This window comes from Callorhinus ursinus, unplaced genomic scaffold (assembly GCF_003265705.2).
Source record: "Callorhinus ursinus isolate GAN/ISIS: 27379988/994484 unplaced genomic scaffold, GSC_fseal_2.0 scaffold14, whole genome shotgun sequence".
NCBI classification, from domain to species: domain Eukaryota; kingdom Metazoa; phylum Chordata; class Mammalia; order Carnivora; family Otariidae; genus Callorhinus; species Callorhinus ursinus.
Window position 1 is genome coordinate 9,552,582 of NW_027397076.1, and position 21,069 is coordinate 9,573,650.

The 21,069-nt window shown below is 34.5% G+C and overlaps 1 protein-coding gene across 5 annotated transcripts in view; it reads right to left on the minus strand.

Moving 5' to 3' along the window:
• Window positions 1-21,069, minus strand: part of SCYL2 (SCY1 like pseudokinase 2) — a 60,593-nt gene that overhangs the window by 18,642 nt on the left and 20,882 nt on the right. For all 5 annotated transcript variants that reach the window (XM_025882397.2, XM_025882399.2, XM_073900435.1 and 2 more), the window contains exons 3-11: window positions 19,998-20,155; window positions 16,095-16,239; window positions 10,351-10,500; window positions 8,580-8,801; window positions 8,024-8,140; window positions 7,314-7,439; window positions 6,206-6,382; window positions 4,125-4,247; window positions 508-621 (exon numbers count right to left, since the gene is read on the minus strand). In XM_025882397.2, the coding sequence (XP_025738182.1) occupies window positions 508-621; window positions 4,125-4,247; window positions 6,206-6,382; window positions 7,314-7,439; window positions 8,024-8,140; window positions 8,580-8,801; window positions 10,351-10,500; window positions 16,095-16,239; window positions 19,998-20,155 (1,332 nt within the window). The remainder of the gene's footprint in view (window positions 1-507; window positions 622-4,124; window positions 4,248-6,205; window positions 6,383-7,313; window positions 7,440-8,023; window positions 8,141-8,579; window positions 8,802-10,350; window positions 10,501-16,094; window positions 16,240-19,997; window positions 20,156-21,069) is intronic.

Consider the following 21,069-nt stretch of genomic DNA (forward strand, 5'->3'; position numbering starts at 1 on the left):
AAAGGAATCAGCTGCTAGATTTTTGAGTACTATTTCTCCCCACTTGTGTTCTTATTAATGTATTATTTTACTGTACCCTTATTTTTTTAAAAGTAGGCAAGTAAGTGGTAGATACAAAAATATAGATGACTAAAAGTAAAGGCAGTTTATAAAAGGAAGCTGTTCAAAAAGTTTTTAGGCTTATACACCAAGTTAAACTCTCATGATTATTTTAAAACTACAACAAAATAAATTGTGAATTAAAGCAGAAAAGTATTAAGAAAGAAAAATTACTCAAATTTTCTACTGAAGCACTCAAAGAGGATGGGAGTAAGGTCAGGGATGTAATACTGCAAAATTATGTATCAGGGAAAACTACAGCTATTGATCACTTTTATAGCACTATATACAGGTTACCTATAGCCAAGATGAAATATACGAACAAACTATAAAAGGGTTAACAATAAGAAAATAATTTAAAACAATGAGAAGTTAAAGAAAAGCAAAAATTAATATGCAATTACTTACAGCAAGGGAAGATGTTTGTAGACATGCATTTTTAATTCTTGGTATCAAAGCATTTTTCATGGATGGGTAGTCTATAAGATTTGCAAAGGTTGGAATGATGTTTAAACAGAGTTCCTATTAAGAAAATACACTGATTCAATCTTAGGGAAAGATTCTCTTCACCTTTTCTCCCACATATTAAAAAACATTTTGCATTTGCATGGCTAATTTGTCACACAGTTTGAAATAAACTTTTATGTATATCATTTGCTCATTTCAACAACTATTTGAAAGAAGAAGAGTTATCACTAGTTTTCAATTTTACACATGAGGAAACAGACCCAAAAGACCTTCCTCAAAATCATGCAAGGTCATACAACCTAGCATATAATAACAACATTCCTTGGTCTCATACCTAATTTCTTTCCCTGACAACACAATTCATCATTTATTATTTAAGAATGGGAACACCTAAGTTTTGCTATCTTTAACAATGAGGGAAAATCAAGTACAAAGTGACACACAATTATTCATCTTAAATAAGGGATTTCTTAGCTGTTACATATATCCTTATGACAGAATATAATACAAATATTTTCTTTAATATATTTTAAAAGTTTGTTTAATAATACCGGGGAGAAAATGCAATAAGACACTATTATATAATCCCAATTTTTAAAATGTGTAGGTACATGTATCTGTCTATAGGCTTAGGGAAAAAGATATAAGGATAGATCTGGAAATGTTAACTCTGGGTATCTCTGAAAAAGGATTTTAATTTTCTTTATATTTTTAAGTACTTCCAAATTCTGAAACTTAAGCCAGTATAACTCATAGAAACAGGAAAAAGTTTAAAACACTGTTAACTAATGTTGGCCGTAATGTAAATGACTGTAACTGGGACTCTGAATGAGGCTAACAGAGGAAAATGGGAGATGACTAAGGAAAAGGGAACTAAATGAGTTAAGGAAAAGAACAAGAAATGGCTTGATAACTAACTGGCTGAAGAACATATATCTCAGATACCTTATAAGGGCAGAATGATCCTTGTAGCAAAGCATAGAAGGGATTATTGAAGAAAATGGAGGCATAAATATGTATCAGGGAAATAGTTAAACAATATTTGGTATACTTAAAGACATTAATTTGTAGTTAGCAGATAGAAATGAATTAACCACTAAGAATCTGTTATCAAAATAATGGCCACCTGTTTTATTTGCTTTATTCCCAGATTTCCAAAAGGCAGATATGAATTATATGTTTATTTCCACTCAGAACTATAACAAATAAGTGGGTGACATAACTCGAGGATAAAAAGTACATGCTACATTCAAGGGGACATTTTCCACAGATGGGAGAGAATAGGCAAGGGTGAGCAGTTCGGGAGACACTGCTCCTGTTACCAGAGGGTGCCTCCATAGGGAAGGTCAGCATTTAATTCAAGAGAGTAAGCATGTACATGCATTGTGCTGTATAACCCAGCAGAAGGTTACAAAGTAGGTTAAATTATGTCTAAATCATACAGCTAAAGGAAAGGATGAAGAGCTCTTTCCCAAAGAGGAAATAGGATGAAGAACCTAAGAACAGGACACTGAAACAAACTTGTTATTAGCTCATTCTCAGGAACTTCTACCTCTTAGTTTATACTTTATAACTGGTCATGGAGATGGGAGAATAAACATAGCTTCTATGTTTAATTTTAAAGGTAAAAATTTTTTAAATTGGTTCACAAACATATTTTTATTCATGCCTCTAAGCATCCTAAGTTTAATAAACCATCTTCTACTTTCCCAAGTGTTTTTCTAAACTCTTTAGCCTCTTAAATATTTCTAATCAAACTTCACTTTAAAAATGCCAGTCCAAAATGAATTTCAGAAGTTACCTTCCAGCCTTCTACTTGGATGAAATTTGAAAAGATTTTTGTTTCTTGCTCTTGTTCTAGTATTCTCCCAAAGCTTAGTCTTTTAACTTTATCAGACTCTACCAAGCAATGCTGATACTAATTAACTGGACTGGTGACTAAAGACTTATATTGAATGATACAAGAAATGCTGGTTTGTAAAATTCAGCGAAGTTGCACAGGTCAATCTGGATTAAATATTAACTATTTCAATAAATACTTATTGGCTGATACTTATTAGCTAAATGAACCCCCTTAGGAAAAAAAATGGGCTTTCATGTCACTCAACCTCTTCTCTCCTTCCTAATCTCAGTGACTATAAAACCAGGTTGGCTACACAGGACCTGTAGGAATGTTTTAAGAAGCTATAATTCATAACTCCTTTGGAAAGGGCTAAAAAGTAGAAATAAGTACACCGTCCCCAATCATCCCATGTCATTTGGACAAAGGCAGCATATCCTCACCTTTAAGAAGGTATGACCTTGTAAGGACAAAATTTAACAATAATTTCACAACTTTGAATAAACAAAAGAACTTAGATAAAGACTAAAATGAGCCAAAAAAGTGACCTTATATATGTGGTATTAGGTTCACATCACTCATTTTTAACTAATCTCTACACCCAATGTGGGGCTCAAGACTCACAACCCTGCGATCCAGAGTCACATGCTCTACTGACTGAGCCAGCCAGGCGCCCCCAATATTAGGTTCACATTAGGAAAAAGAAGGTTTTGGTCAATAACTTTTAAAAATTAAAATTCTAGGGATGCTTGGGTGGCTCAGTCGGTTAATGTTCTGCCTTTGGCTCAGGTCATGATCCCAGGGTCCTGGGATTGAGTTCCGTACCAGGCTCCTTGTTCAGCGGGGAGCCTCCTTCTCCCTCTGCCTGTCACTCCCCCTGCTTGTGCTCTCTCTCTCTGCCAAATAAATAAATAAAATCTTTTTAAAAAATTAAAATTCTGTTTTTCTTTACTAGAATTTCTATACTGGCAAAGAAACTTTAAATATAAAACCATTAAGCAGTGAGATGATCTTAACATAAGTACTTATTTTCCAAAGTAAAAAATCAAAAAATTAATTACACTTTTAACAATGATCCAAAATTTTTTTCTAGACAGCACTATAGAGCCAAACTTTTAATAGCAAAACTAAAGAACTGAAAGTTTGGCAAAATACACGATGTTTTAACATCACCTTTGTGACACACAAGCATGAGTATAAATGCATTAGGAATGGTCACACTAAATTACTGTCTGGTTTTCTATCTACTTGCTATACAAATTAACTTCAGTATAGAAGGAACACTTAGAAGATTGAGTTATCAAGCATGAAAGAAAATTATGAGTACGGGAGTACCTACTTAATGTTTTCATAAGAAAAAGGCACATGTATCTTTGACATATTCATTCCTATGTTAGTTACTCATTCAGGAAGAAGTTATACTGATCCAAACTACCATAACTCAAATGTTCCAGGATAGAACATTTTTCATAAATAAAAGTAATGAGTAATTACACTTCATTAATACAGGTATTTGTCAACTGATGCTTTAAATTAGTTGGGATTAGATACATTTTAGTAATAGTATACAATCCAATTCAATGGATTAATATATATCACTATTGAGTTTTTATAGAAAAGATTTTATAACTCCAACCTAAAATGTACTTCTTTCTTTTGCTTTAATAATAAAAATAAATCAAAGACATTATTAAAGAAAAAAAATCAAATATTATACCTGGATCTGAATGGAAGGAGCCTCTAGCGCTCTGTAAACCATTGGTAGGACACTGTTTTTTATCTCATCAGGAGGAGTTTTGGTTAGTAGCAAATCCATTTTTTGTAAGAAAATTAACAAAATCTGTGTAAGAAAGGGGAGAACAATGTATTAAAGTCTAGAATCTTTGTAAGATTTCACATATGACAAAATTTAAAGTACCTTCATAACAGTAAGTTCTATATTTTGACACTCACCATGTTGCTAGCCTGAAGGCATGGAAGACAAAAACATACAAATCAAGTTCCTTACATTTCCAGAAGCACAATATTTAATATCTGTTCTCAGTTTAAATATTTAAATGAAGGCTAATTTCCTAACTCTCACACATCTTCAGTAATGCAACACTCACCCATAACTACCACTATCTGGAATCGACTGAATTGGAAAGAAAAAAAAAAGCCTGAGAACAGCAAAGTCAGATATTCCAAAGTAGTAAATTCACTTGGCTTCTAAGTTTTAGAAGAAAACGTACAGAAATGGAAGGGACTCCGTTCCCCTATGATCCTTTGTTATGTTTCTTAAATTCCACACGAGTGAAACCATATGATAATTCTTTCTCTGAATTACTTATTTCACTTAGCATTATACCCTCCAGTTCCATCCACGTCATTGCAAATGGTAAGATTTCATCTTTTTGATGGCTGAATAGCATTCCACTGTGTGTGTGTGTGTGTGTGTGTGTGTGTACACACCACATCTTAATCCATTCATCTGTCGATGGACATCTGAGCTCTTTCCATAGTTTGGCTATTGTGGACATTGCTGCTATAAACATTGGGGTGCAGGTGTCCCTTTGGATTACTACATTTTTATCTTTGGGGTAAATACCCAATAGTGCAATTCCTGGGTCATAGGGTAGTTCTATTTTCAAGTTTTTGAGGGAACTCCATACTGTTTTCCAGAGTGGCTGCACCAGCTTGCATTCCCACCAACAGTATACGAGGGCTCCCCTTAGAAAGAAACATTTTCAATTGTCCCAGATCATTTGTTGTCTCACCTAGCTGCCACACATACCTACATTATAAGGAACAAACTGTCCCTTCTATTCATGCAGAATACTTAGTGAACATGTGGCTCTACCATTTTGCCTCCTAACATCTTGACCATGTTTAGGAAACCCTGTTTCAAAGCCTATAGTTCCCTCACCTACCCTTTCTTAGCCATAGGAACTCTTGGCTTATCACCACAGTTTTCCTTTTGTTCCCCTCCTTTCAAAGAAAGGACCACAAATAGCTTGCCATAAAACCATTAAGTAGTTGACGGTTTACTAAAAAGCTACTGCCATATAGTGGCAGAAACATGTAATAATATTTACCGTGCCTAGAAATTTCATTTAATCTCAACAACCCTTTCTGTTTTAGAAATAAGCAGAGGCTTTAAGAGAGTAAAGACTTGTCCAAGTCATACTTCTAGTAAAGATGAAGATCAGATTCAAACCCAGGTGTGTAACCCTACTGCTCTTAAATCCAAGACTACCTAGAATCTGACAAGTAAATATTATAATAGAGTCTACATCAGGAAACTAATTACATTTTCAATTACAATACACACATATGTTACTTCCGTGATGCTGTAACCATTTCCCCTCTTCTGGTGAAACTATTTATTACCAGTAAAATAAAGAGAAACAACCAGCATAAACTTTCTACAAATTAAAGACCCTAAATAACAAAACAAACAAAAAGCAAATGGTTAAAGGTGCAGGAGAAAAAGAAGTACTTTTCCCAAACCTATAACTTTTAATAAGGCCAATAAGAATACACAGTATAACACATGGCAAATCTCATTACAATTTATTTTCTGAGATGGTAAGTTATGGAGAGCTATAGACATTTACTTGCAAAGTTTATAATTTTAGGAATGGTTCACTTCAAACATATGCAAAATAGCTTCTGACTAATGGAAAAGAAAGTCTCTTAAACTTACCTCAATTTTTAAAAAAGTCGCATATCCATTCCTTTCGTTTTCAATGATAGTCCTCATTGACTAACATCATTAAATAACAGCAGATCAATAGGAAAGAGTATCTATGCACATACCTGGATTGGCTCCTGCTGTTTAAAGACAGGGCCAAGTTCAGGTAGAATTAATTTGACATATTCTTCTTTGGTGCATTCTTCGGCAATCAGTAGAACATTGGGCAAAACAAAAGGTACCATATCAGGGTTTACAAATTCTGAAGTCAAACAAGGCAAAATTCTCTGCACAATGACACGCTGAAAGGCAAAAATGTTTTCATAAAACTAAATTTAATTTCAGATCTTTAGTATTAATATTGAAGTTAAAGTCTTAAATCTCCAATTTTCTTTGGGGAAGATGACCATATAATTTATGGTTGAAACTGGGACACTGTTGAGAGTAAAATGGGGTGCTCTTGCTAACTATGTCAGGACAAAAGAAATAACTTGGGAATGTTACAGATAAAGGGGGACATATGGTCACCATACCTTTAGGAAACATTCCCTCATTAGTCTTCACTAATATGTTTCTCTTCTTCATTACTTATGAGTCATACCACACAACTTAAACACTGTTCTGTATTGTTAATTGTTGTTTCATGCACGTTAACTCTATCTACACATACTCTAAGAGTCTTGAGAGCAAGAACAATATTTTATGTTTCCTTTTTTATCTCCATAGCATCCAAGTAAAGGGCTGGACAAACAGTGCATAATCAATGAGTATCTGACAGATTAAACACTGGAGATATTTTTGTAACCAAGAATCACCGGTTTTCAACCACTGACTTCCAAGGTATTCACCAACATTTTTTAGACTATATTACACTCATGATTTAATAAGCCAGAGAGGGGCGTTAAAGGAATTGGAGAGGCTAGTATCAATATAGATGTACCCCTTTAACTGCTGGTGAGGCAATGATCTCCACAATGACAGCTTATGGACTTCTGACATTTAATGTCCCGGTGCTACCTTTGCATAGGTAATATTCTTCTGATTTTCTTACCTATCTAATTTATTAAATTATTTTTGGACCCTGCAAAAAAGGTTCACTAAACTTTTAGCTTCAGTATGCAGCCTTCTGTACTCATTTATGCACCTATGACAAAAGTTACATTTATTTCTCTGGAAGAGTTATTATAGTAAATAAAAATCCTGACTATAATAAAAAACTGATCAACAACAAACCTTGGGCAGTTTTGGAAGAACTTTTGGCAGTCCTTTGAAAAATTGTGATTTCTGAAGATTATCTCTTTGGAATAAAGTATCAAAATACTGCAGTGTTACTGCACCAACATCATCAAAGAAGGGAATCTAAAAACAGGAAAATAAAATTATTTTGATAAATATTAAAGTACTTCTCATGCCTGAAACTGCCATAATATAGTGAAAAAAAATTCAGAAACATTTAGCAAAATGCAAAAGATCACTTAATAATTCTAATTATAAAAATCAAAATAAGGAAGTAATAACCAAAGTTCTTTGCAAGTTCAAATTTTCAGTCACTACCTATAAGTTGGCTGGGCAGTAACATTTTCTTTACCTAACTAGTAAATATTGAAAGATTAAGTAAAATATCTTGAAGGCATAATAAGTACCATTTATCTATTAAAATCCAAACTTACATGAGTAAATCAGAGGGCCATGAGTTGTGTCCAGAATTTCTATACCTACATGACTGTTAAGACTCTAATTACTTGAAATCTTAATTTTATATCAGAGCAATTATATACATAAATTATTTAACTGTTTAAGATTAAAAGAAGTTGAATATTTAACACATTCAAGGATAGAGATGCTATTTGGGGACACTATCTGACTAAATCTTGCTTTAGAAGCACTTAACCTACTTTAACTCATTGTCCCTCCACCTAAGACAGGAATTCATGTGTACTCACCTTTGTCATTTGATCTGCATCTGGTCTTACAGTTGGAGTGACATTTAACAATAGTTTTACATGTTCACGGACTTCCTCGGGTATATTTGAAAGTGAACTTGATCCTAAACGACTCAACTATTTAAAAAAAGTGATAATATTAAATATAAAATATTCAAAAAGACAATGCATTTGTAGTCAACAGTCTATTTAAAAAACCTTTTTGAAATTTACTCAAAAATATATGTTACAGTGAACAAACTGCTAATTCTACTGTGGCAAGATAATTAAAACACTTATCTTCAATACCTGAAATTGCTTCTAATACTGAAACAAATCGCAGCATTTTAGATCATATTTCAGTATTCACTCTAGTAAATAAATGCCATGATTAAAGTTGTGGTAACAAACTTTAATCCTCATTATTTACAGAATTACTTTTGTTAAGTTGATTTTATGCAAACTTAAAATATGAGACATCATCTCATTTTAGAGAATTTTCTGAACACATTTTTTAAATCAAAGAAACATTTAATACTTTTAATGTAAGCAATTATTTATATATAAGGCAAATTACCTGATCCAACTGCCTACTAAAACTCTTGTAAATATCTTGCTTGTTAACTTCAAATATGGGTTTCCCTTTATTAAATACAGCATACATGACAGTTCCTAGTGAGTACATATCACTGGCTGTTTCACAGCTCACAGAAAGTATGTATTCAGGAGCCAAATACTCAGGATTAGGAAGACACAATGATGGTAAATTTGGGTCCCATTCTTTACAAGGAAACTTAGGCTATAAGAAGACAGAAAAGAGATTATACAGATGAAATATTTCAAATTAAAGCAAAAAACACTACCAAGCAGTAGTAACCTAGTTTTAAATCATACTCAGTCATGCAAGTAAAAATATCACTACCACCTGAAATTCCCAAATTCTCAAATCTGGAAAGGGCACTAAACAAACTGAGAGATATGAATAAGAACTCCTGCAAACTGGGTGCCTGGGTGGCTCAGTCAGTTGAGCGTCTGACTCCTGATTTCGGCTCAGGTCATGATCTCAGGGTCCTGAGATCAAGCCCCATGACGGGCTCTGTGATTCTCTCCCTCTGCCTCTGCCCTTGGCTCCCTGCTCACTCACCCTCTCTCAAAATAAATAAATAAAATATTAAAAGAAAAAAAAGAATTCTTGCAACCTTCAGATTATCGGAGCTCTCTCCCAGAAGACAAATTATCACTGTAAGATGCAATATGAATATGAAAAGGTATAGCCTATGTTCTATGATACATAGGTTTCAAGTTTATATGGACTCAAGATTATTTGAAACCTTGTTCTTTCACTAACTAGCTGTGTGATTTAGTTAATAAGCTCAAAAGGTTGTTGTAAGATTAAACAAATGTATGGGAAAAAATGGACCTAACACAGTGTCTGACCCATAGTATATACTCAACCAATACTAATTCTTTCTGCTTCCCTTAAAAGTATTTACTTAAATTACAAATATATCTTAGGTCAAATCATGGTGCCTTTAACAACTATATATATATATACATGTATGTATATTAAAAACTTGAAATATTGCAGTATTTTCCTAAGTATAAATAGGCATATATCATAATCACTACGTAACAGGTACTTTGGAACCAAAGAGAATAGGTTCAAATCCTGCCTCTACCACTTAACCACCTGCCTAAACTTAGGTACATTATTTTATTCTATCAGCCTAACTTGCCCATCTGTATCATTCCCATATCTCACAGATTGTGGTGAGGATTAAATAAGTAAATACGTTAAAATGTGCTTTGTTAGAAAAGTACTTCAATAAATGTTAGCTCTTATTATCACTGCTACTGTTGTTATCATGCTCCCTAAAGAAGATTCTGTGGTCCAATGTTGGGAAAACACTACTAGAGATTCACAATGTTTGTTAGTGTATTTGATAGCCTGAGGAAAAAAGCCTACTTAACCCAATAGTTCTCAAATTTGTTTAACTCTAGCATCCTTTACTCAAGTAACACTACTGTGGAATTAACAAGCTGAAGAATACTTTCAGGTAAAATGAACATCAGAAATTTTCTATAAAGTTGTACATTTAAACATACATTGTACCACATAACCTATTTCTACACATTTATCAGACTTGCAAAATCTCTAGTCCATTCCAGATGCATCACAAATTTCCACAGCTTTAAAAATATTACAAGACTGGGACACCTGGCTGGCTCAGTCAATAGAGCACACAACTCTTGATCTCAGGGTTGTGAGTTCAAGCCCCACGCTGGCTGTAGATTACTTAAAATCTTATAAAAAAAAAAAAAATTACAAGTCCTAAAACCTTCATTACCTCTTGTTCAGAAGGATTGGTTGATGCTACACAAAAATCAAAGCCCATTATTTTCCAGGCTCCACTTTTATTCAAAATTATATTTTCAGGTGTAATATTTCCATGGACCATTTTCACACTGCTATGCAAAAATGACAATCCTTCAGAAACCTGTAAATGGGGGGGGGGGAGAGATACTTTTACATTAAATAAAACTCCTTTCAATTATAATAATAAAATGTCTCTTGAAAATCGTAATTGCTGCTTCTCCCAATAAAAGATTTTTTTACATGTCAGGGAATAATTAAATTTCTTATAAATGCAAAAGAGTAGATATTCTCAGTTGCCACAATGATCTAAGCATTAGTGGGAAAAATCCAGTTATAAAACCAGAATACAACTCTTCATTAAATGTCCTTTCCATATGCATATGAGCAAAGTCAAAGATAATTTAAAACCACTTTTCCATCCAAATTTATTGTTTCCGTGTTTGAAATGTGAAGGAATATTCAGTTCCCGAGTTACAGACAGTAAATATCAAGGGACTCCTTGTCAATTTGATTCTAATTCTTAATATTTTAATATATTTACACTTCATATTGAAATTCAGTTTTTCTGAATCGTATTTTGCTCAGTTTTCATATATTAATTGATGTTCACTCATTCTCAAATTGGATTAGTATTTGGTAATTTTGACATGTTTGCTTGAGACTACCATGGAATTTGTTAACCAAAAATGAAGACTGATTTCTGTTTCCAGGAGTAGACTTTGGCAAACTAACACTCCCTGACTTCCAGGACACCACTCTCCCAGGCTTTCCCCCAATCCCACAGATTCATTGCTTTTCAGTCTATTTATTCTGCTGGTTCCTCCTCAGTACCCCAACCTCAGTGTTTGGAGAGCTGAAGTTTCCATCTACTCTTTCTCAGTGTTCTCACGACTTTCAATATCACCCAGAGGTTGACTGCTCCCAAATTATCTCCAGGCTGGGCCTCTATTCTAAAGTCAAGACTTGATTATCTGACTGCCTTCTTGACTTCTCTCCCCTTGAATGTTTTATAAGCATCTCATTCTTAGAAGAATCAAAAACTGAGCTTCCCCTACAATTCAGTTCTCTCCTCCTATGGTCTTTTCCCCATATCCATTAATGGCCACTTCACTTTTCCATTTTTCAAAAACCTTTGAGTTATTCTGCACTACTCTATTTTTCTTATATAACAAAGCCATCTACAAATTCCAATACCTTCACCATCAAAATATATTTTGACCCTGTCTTACCAGCTTCCCTACCCTGGACCATTATCATCTCTGGCCTGTACTACTATAGCAGCCATCTACTTCACTTCGTTTCTGCTCATACCCTTCTACAGAATTTAATTCTCAATAAACAGCTATCAGATCATGTCACTTTCCTGCTCAAAGCCTTCCAAAGGCCTTTCCTTCCTCTCAGAGTAAACTTCAAAGTATTTTTCTGGCTTTTAGGGAGTAACATGACTTAGCCACTCATTAACTCCCTGACCTTGTCTCCTACTGCTCATCTTATTAACTCTTTCCACCACTCCAGGTATTTCACTATTCCTTGAACAAGTCATGCATGAATTGTTTCAGGGACTTTGCACCCTCTGTTCTTTCTGCCTAGACCATTCTTTCCCTAGGTATCTATATGGTTCGCTTCTTCGCTTTTTTTCAGATATTTACTCAAATGTCCAATTTTCAGTTACAGATTTCCTGACTACCCCAATTCAAAAGTACAACCTTTTCCTCCCCATCCAAACTACTCTCTCTTCCCCCTTCCCTTATTTTCTCCACATGCATTTATCATGATCTAATATACTATATATTTACTTATTTTATTGTCCTTCTTCCCCCATGAGAATATAAATTCTAAAAGGCAGGAATTTGTGTCCGTTTTTTCCCGTGGCATATCTTCAGCATCCAGAACTGTGCCAGAAATATAGCTATCCAATAAATATACACTTAATGAATGGATATGAGAATGAATTCTCTTAAAAAAAAAAAATCCCTCACAGTTTCAACATCAAGTTAAGTCAACAGTAAAGAATGTAAAGAGTACTATTTTAGAAAATATCTGGATTCCTGTCCCAACTTCACTAATTACTAGCCTCGCAACTTTGAGCAAGTCACTGAACCTATCTAGGTCCCAGCTGGTAAACGATGGTATATTAACCTCTTAATAAATGTGGGAAATCATATTAGATTCCACCCACTCCCAATCCCATCCCCATAGTCAGTCAAAAGGGCCTATTCTAACCGCCTAACTTCATTCATCCCTCTAATACTTCCTGTGATTTTTGAGCAAGACTTTTTAAATACCATTAACTATTTTTACATGCAGGCACTATGCTAAGTACTTAAAATTTACACATTGAAAATAACCCTACATAGTAGTGATTATTTCTCATACATTTTCCCTATGCCCAAGCTCCACTCTTCTAGAATGACACTTCTAAAATGCACATCAGACCAGGTCATTTACTCTACATAAAAAATCCTCCAGTGTTCTTTCTCTATCTTTCCAGTTTCATTTTTCACCACTCCTTGAGATGCAATCTGCTACTTCTAACTGCCTGAATATTTATCCTCAGCGACTAATATAAATAAGCATTTAGGGGCTTAATATTTCTCAAATGAATGTTCTCCAGGTCTAACACATTGGAACCCATGAAATTCATGTAAGATTTGCATTTTAAAAAATGCTTATTCTTCAAATATAATTCATAAAATATACAAAGTTTTTCAAGTCTAGAAAGGTGAAATGATTTTTGACAAAGGTACCAAGACCATTCAACGGGGAAAGGATAGAAGTTTCAACAAAGGATACTGAGAAAATTGGATATCCACAGGCAAAACAATGAGGTTAGAGACCCTTATCTTAAACCATATGTAAAAATCAACTCAAATCAAAGGCCTAAACATAAGACTAAAACTATGTAACTCTTAGGAGAAAACATAGAGGAAATCTTCACAACACTGGATTCGGCAAAGACTTTTTAGATATGACACCAAAGGCACAGGCAACAAAAGAATAAATTGGATATATCGAAATAAAAACTTCTATGCATCAAAAGACAAAATCAACAGAGTGAAAAGGCAACCCACAGAATAGGAAAAAATATTTGCCAATCATATACTGAGGTTAATATCTGGAATATATAATGAACACTTACAATTCAACAACAACAAAACAAACAACCTGATTAAAAAAGGGGCAAAGGACTTGCATAGGTATTTCTCCAAAGAAGATATACAAATGGATAATAAGTACATGAAAAGATGCTTAAATTCACTAACTCCTAAAAAAAATGCAAATCAAAACCACAACGATCTACCACCTCACTCCGATTAGGACAGCCACTATCAAAAACTAGAAAATAATAAATGTTGGTGAGGACATGAAGAAATTAGAACTCTGTGCTGCATTACTGGTAGAAATATAAAATGGGACAGCCAATATGGAAAAAAGTACGCTAGTTCCTCAAAAAATAAAAAAAAAATAGAATTACTATATGATCTAGCAATTCCACTTCTGGGTACATCCCCAAAACAACTAAAGGCAGGATCTTGAAGAGAAACTTCTACACCCATGTTTAGAGCAGTATTACTCACAACAGCCAAGATGTGGAAGCAACCCCGGTGTCCATAGACAAATGAATAAACATAATGTGGCAAATACATACAATGGATTATTCAGCTCTAAAAAGAAAGGAAATTCTGACACATGCTACAACATGGATAAACCTCAAGAACATCATACTAAGTGAAATAAAGCACAAAAGGAAAAATAATACATGATTCCACTTACATGAGGCACCAAAAGTAGAATGGCTGCCAGGGGCTGGGGAGTGGTAGAGATGGGTATGGAGAGTTATTATTTAGTGGATACAGCTCCAGTTTTGCAAGGTGAAAAGAGTTCTGGAGATGGATGGTGGATAAGGTTGCACAACAATATAAATGTACTTAATGCCCCTGAACTGTACACTTAAAAATGGTTAAGATGGTAAATTTTATGTTATGTGTATTTTACCACAATTAAAAATATATATACTGTTAAGAGAATAAGATAAGCCAGACACTAGGAGAAAATATTTGTAAATCATGTGTCTCACAAAGGATTTATGTCAACAGTATACAAAGACATCTCAAAATTCAATAATAAAAACCCATTCAAAAAATGGGCAAAAGAGCTGAACAGATATTTTACCAAAAAATATTCAAGTGTATGAAAAGGTGTTCATCATTTTTCATCAGGGAAATGCAAATTAAAACTCCAACAAAATAACACTGCATAGCAATTAGAATAGCTAAAATTAAAAAGACCAACCATACCAACTTTTGGCAAATATGTGGAAAAAATGAAACTCTCATACATTGCAACAGGAATATAAAATGGCATGACCACTTTAGAAAAGTTTGTAGTTCCCAAAGAGCCAAAATATATACATGCCATTTGATCTAGCCATTCCACTACTAGGTATTTAACCAAGAGAAATTAAAGCATATGTACATACAAAAACTTGTATATGACTGTTCATGGCAGCTGTATTTGCAATAACCAAAAACTAGAAACACCCCAAATGATCATCAACAGATTATGGATAAACAAATTATGGTATATCCAAAAAAATGAACTACTACTCAGCAATAAAAAGAGTATTGATACACTCAATATGGATGAATCTCAAAAGAATTAAGTGAAAGAAGTAGACAGAAAAAAACAGTACATACTATATGATTATAATTATAAAACTGTAGAAAATACAAACCAATTCACAGTGACAGAAAGCAGGTCAGTGGTTTTCTGGGACAAGAGACAGAAAGACAGAAAGCAAGAAGTAGGAAGGAAGGATTACAGTGGATATAAGAAAACTGGGGGGGGGGTGGTCCATGAATATTTGCATTTTGCATTATTCTGATTATAGTGACGGTTTCACCGGTATACATGTCAAATTTATAAAACCATACAGTATTTTGAATATGTGAAGTTTATTGTATGTCAATTAGTAACTTAATAAAGCTGTTAAAAAATAATAAATAAGATGATCTCTGTCCCCAAGGAACTAAGAATCTACTGTATAAATGTACTCTATAGAGCTGAAGATATTTTGGTAGGCAGGGAAAGGAAAATCAGAAAAAGTGGACATATAAGAAAAGTCTAAAAAGATCTCTTGATACCTATTAAATAATTTCCTTAAAGATGTAATTTTTATTTTTTATTAAATACTTTAGTACTTCAACTTAATATTTTGTTTATGAAATGCATTCACAAGGTTAGCACTCAAAAAAATCAAAAGGGAGGGTGCCTGGGTGGCTCAGTTGGTTAAGCGACTGCCTTCGGCTCAGGTCATGATCCTGGAGTCCCGGGATCGAGTCCCACATCGGGCTCCCTGCTCAGCAGGGAGTCTGCTTCTCCCTCTGACCCTCCTCCTTCTCATGCTCTCTGTCTCTCATTCTCTCTCTCAAATAAATAAAATCTTTAAAAAAAAAAAAAATCAAAAGGGAACCAACCCATCAACTAGTCAGTAAGTACCCTTCTACAAAGGTTACCAATGTTGTTTCATAAATTTAAAATATAATTTAAACCTAACAATAAACTGTAGAAAAACTGAACATAGAAATAAATTTCAAATTACTGAGAGGATCCAAAGGTTTACATAAAGCAGTTGATATTGCTAAGAAGTTTTAAATAGCCAAAAACAATTTTGAAGGATAAAACTCTTTTCACGTGATGAATAAAAATACATACCTGAAGCAAACCATATTTAGTTTCTACATCATAAAGGTTATAATCCTTAATGTCTGGAGATACAGGGGAAGGTAGATTTTCCCAGTTACCTAAAACATTGGCTAAACTGGCAAAAACCGGTTCTGTACAAAATGCCAAGCAATCCCTGTTTTAAAAAAGAAAAAGAGTTATTTACCATCATTTTTTTCCCACATTATCAAAGTCAAATATACATAAAATATTAGTAGTCAACAAGAAGGTAGACTTAGATTTGCTTTTAGCATTAATAAAACATTTAAACCACCATTTTCAGAATACGCTCAAGGGAACCTGCAGATTTCCCAGACCCCTCTGAAGCAAGAGAAGTCAGAAAGAGGCACAGAGCATAGCTCCAGGTCCCCTGTAACTACTTCAATCAGGGCAGCTCTGATTTTACCTATTATATATATATAATTTTAAAAGGCATCACAATTTTTAAATTTTTAAGTTACTGCTCTTTGATGTATAAGAATATTTAGAAATCTAGAAAATGTTAGATATTAACATTCAGTAGGCCTTATGGAGTAATCATAAAGAGCTCAGGCTTTGAAGACAAATACCCAACTTCAAGTCCCAGCATCCCTATTCCCTGACTAGGTGACCTGGACACCTCAGCTCTGAGCCTCACTTTGCCCATTTGTAAAATGGTGATAAAAAACAGCCTTGAAGGGTTACTGTGAAGATCAAAGGAGATAATGAATGTAAAGTACATAGCAGAGTCACCAGCAGGTAAACTTAATAAATCTTTACTACTGCTATTGTAATTACCAAGTGTTTGAGACTCAAGTGCTAACATTTTATGCCTTGGGCTTATTTAGGCTCTAGCAATGAAGAACTACATACAAGGTACTGTGGTAACAAAGCTAGACCAAGCCTCTGTACCTGGACTGTAACTGTTTAATAGATTACGACAGAGCTGCTTAGGCTGAGGGAGAGAGTTATTACACCTGCTCAGTCATCAAAAAACATGCTACCTTGTTCTTTACTCTCTCACCATGCTCATAAACACAGTGGACACCAGGTTTCCTTTTGCTGAACTGTCCTGGAGGAAAACTGATCAAATACTCTCAAGTCTTTTCTCCAGTTTTCTATAATTCCCATGACTCACCTATCTGAGCTACTCCTATTTGTTTCCTCTCTGTCTTGACCCCAACATCATCCTTGGCCACATCAACATCCGTATGATTATTCCTCAAGCTGGAAGCCCTCTTATCTTTCATGAATATTCACTTCCATCATCATTATAGTCACATACCAGAAGGGCTATATCCTCTTCTCAAAAACCACTTCCCCAACCACAGCTATTTACCAGCCGTTATCTCCTACCCCTTTACTACCTCCACAAAATCTAGCTCCCCAACACCTTTATTAACCAAATTCAAAGTATTCAGTCTTGACCATACATATTTGATTCCTTTCTTTCTCCCAACTATCACAATAAACTATCACCCAAATTACCCTTTACTGAGCAAACCCCTACTAACCCTGTAATAACCACTACAAGTTCCTTTTACTCTGTTGCTTATGTCATAAGCACCAGCAAAGAACAGAAAGCCCAAGTCTTTTCAAGTGTTAAGTCACATAGTATGCTTTAACCTTGCTCTTTTTTCCAACATTCAAGAACATTCTTTTATTGTCCTCTTCCTAGCTCCTCATTCCATGGCCCCCTTTACCCACTACTCACCTATTATACACTTTCTACTTAAAAAAAGCATAAAGTTCATCTAACATGAATGACCTCATTTCCCTAAACTTCACCATATTAGTGATTCAACTACCATCCCAAAATTTCCTTTCAGTTCCTCCTCTGGGACTTTATTCACATAATGAAGTCTTCTCTGCTGGGCTCCTATCTATTTTCTAGCTTCCAAACCACCATCCTACTACCGATATTATTAAGGATCAGTAACAACCTCTCACTAGTCAAATGTAATGAACTCTTCCCAGTCTTTATTTTCTTTTTCCTCAGTGGTGCTCAGTGTGAGTGTGTCCCTCTCCCCTCCTTTAGCTTCCCTGACCTTCAGCTGCCTGTTTTTCTCCCGCCATGTAACAGTGATCGCTCCTTTCTTCTCCTGGCTCTTCTTTTCCCTCTACATTTCAAGTTCTGTCCTCAGTACTCTGCTCTTTCGACTCATGCTCTTGAAAAATTCTTTTTCTCATGGTTTTAATTACTGCCTACATGTTACCCTCAAAACATATCACCAACTCCGAGCTTTCACCTGGATGACTTTACTATAGCACATTTCTTTTGGATAATTCCAGTGTTATTTCTAATTATTAATTCATAAAAAACTGGAAGTCGTTTTTTCCTTCCCTAAAGTTGTCCTATTCCTATCAATTTTACAGTTTTACAGCTTAACAGTGAAGATGCCTTAAAGTAATCTTTGAATTGTCTCTCTTAATGATCACCAATAAATCCCCACTTCTATAATATTTAAATCACTATAAAAGAAGCTGCAGGGACAGCTTCTCCCCTCAAGAGTCTTGAAATGTAATGAGGAAATATAAGACACATTGATACCAGTTAAAATAACAAAGATGGGTGGGCATTCTGATAGGTGACATGGTAGACACTGATAGAAAACACTCCGGGGAGGAAACAGCATCGGTCAGAACACTCAGGACAAGTGTGGCAAACAAAACTTACCCACTTCAGGATAGAGAGTTCACAATAGTGAATGTTACGTAAGAGTCAACAACTATACTCTTCTTTTGGGTTTATTCATGAAAAGGAGAGCAATAAAAATATTATCATCATAAGAGATGGGCATATTTCTGGGTAGGCACACCATGATACAGTGGAATAAAAAAAACGGACTGAGGAATCAAGGTGTCATAACTATGTGGCTTAAGTAATGTCTCTGATCCTCAGTTCTCCCATGTAACTGTGAGAACTGAATGAGTTAAACAAATGTAAAGCATTTAATACAGTTTTCATGGTAAATATTAGTTTTTTTTCTTTTAGGTTGAAAGAAAGTAACTCGTGCTCTTGGCAGAGAGGGATAAGTGACAGGGGGTTACTGAAGATTCCAAAGTAAGAATTATACAGAAATCCAATACATAAAAAGATAAAAGCAAAAGTGTCCTGGCTGAAGGGAGATTGGAAACCTAGAACTCTGCCAGCACTGTTTGTTCACCTATCTGTTCTTCCCCTATCCTTAAAATTCTAGGGTCCACAGAACACAAATGACAAACCATTTCGTTAAGATCTTCTGAACTAAGAGAGACGAATACAGTCTGCTAGGTAGGAAGGAAGAAAGAAGGAAATTAGGGGTTACGAGTAATGCGAGAAAAGTTTATATAGCTAGGGTATCTAATGGACTAGTAAAAGCACCACAGGCTTGAGGATCCAGTTAAGATTACACAATATAAATTTCATTTATATTCTCATTCTCAGCAACAGTTCCCAAGCTCATCCTTGAGAAAAATAAACGGTAGAGTAACTGCAGGTTATGGACTGATATGCTTAGCATATCAGGTTACATGTTTAGAAGAGTACCTGAAACACACATTTAAAAAGAGCCCACAAATACGTAATCAATGCAAAGGGTACAAAATACTCTAGCAAATAAACAAGGAGAGCTCCTTTCAGACATGGACTGTATGCTATACTTCTGTATCTTCCACTTTGACCACTGTAGTGCTGAGCATAGAGACTGATGGCACAGACTGATGGCAACTGTGAAGAAAACTTTTATTAATATTTCAAAAAGAGGCAAATACATAGAATATGCAAATAAATTTTACAGAAATAATAAATCCGTAAGAACTCAACACTCAGTTTCTAAGAATTTTTCACTGACAGCATGCTCCACAGAATTTAAACATACAATTATTAACTATTTGTTCAACAAGTCATTTATGTAAGTTTTTATGAAAATTTACCTGGATTCTTCTAAAGGATGCTGGACAGTAAGAAGTCGAGGGTGCCGTAATCGAGTTAACTGCTGGACTCCTCGTTTTAGAGAATCAATGATTTGATCCTTTTCAAATTTTTGATATTTGTCAATCAGCTTTTTATCAAAGACAAAAACAGCCACTTCCTAATGAAAGAATTGTGCATCTAATTTTAATCAAGAATACACAAACATAGTAAGATTTTATTCAAGTGTCACAACAGTCTACAAATAGAAATAACTAAAATCTAATGTCATGGAAATTATAGCACCATTGTAATACTTTTCTGATATCAAAAAGTTGTTTCCTTCATGATTAGCAAATCTAAATATTTTTAAAAGTATGAGACCTAGAACCCCATCTAAAGAGAATATAGGAAAATCTCCATCTTTGAACCCTGATACACACAAGGTGTATGTAATGTGCTGTACCCTATGTAGTTATCTCTTATTTAACCAGAATTCAAATAAAAGTTAAAATGTTTAAAAATTCAAAATATTATTCATAATGATAACCTGATAACCCTACAAAATCTTGAATTATTTTTTTGGAAGAAAAGTTGTGTATGTCAAGGAGTGCTTGTTTATACAAAAACGCATTTTGTAAGCAACTTTTACATATGAATAACCTATACTCACTCTTTCCTTCCAGCCTACCCCCTCCTATTATGGGCAGTTAACTGGGAATGAATGGTACCAGTACCCGGAAGCTGCTCTCCCACTCTCTCTTTAAGATCATTCACAGCTTATTTATACTACTAAAAGCACACATCCTCCTTAACTATCTTCTTCCTTTCATTTTCTCTGTTACCCAAGGAAAAATAGTTCCTGTCCAGTTACCCAAGCTTAACAAATCAATCAAAAAATAGCTGTATTGACAGCTGATACAGTACCACTGTGTAACACATCAGTGATGCTAGATCTCCATCATAATGGAAAGAAAAATGATAAAGCTGGAAGCAAAATTAGCAAAGAATCAATGCTGGCCTACCAAAATTCCTTGAAAGATTCTGAATGACTTTCAGAATTTTTATACAAATATCTTTCAAGTCTCTAATTCA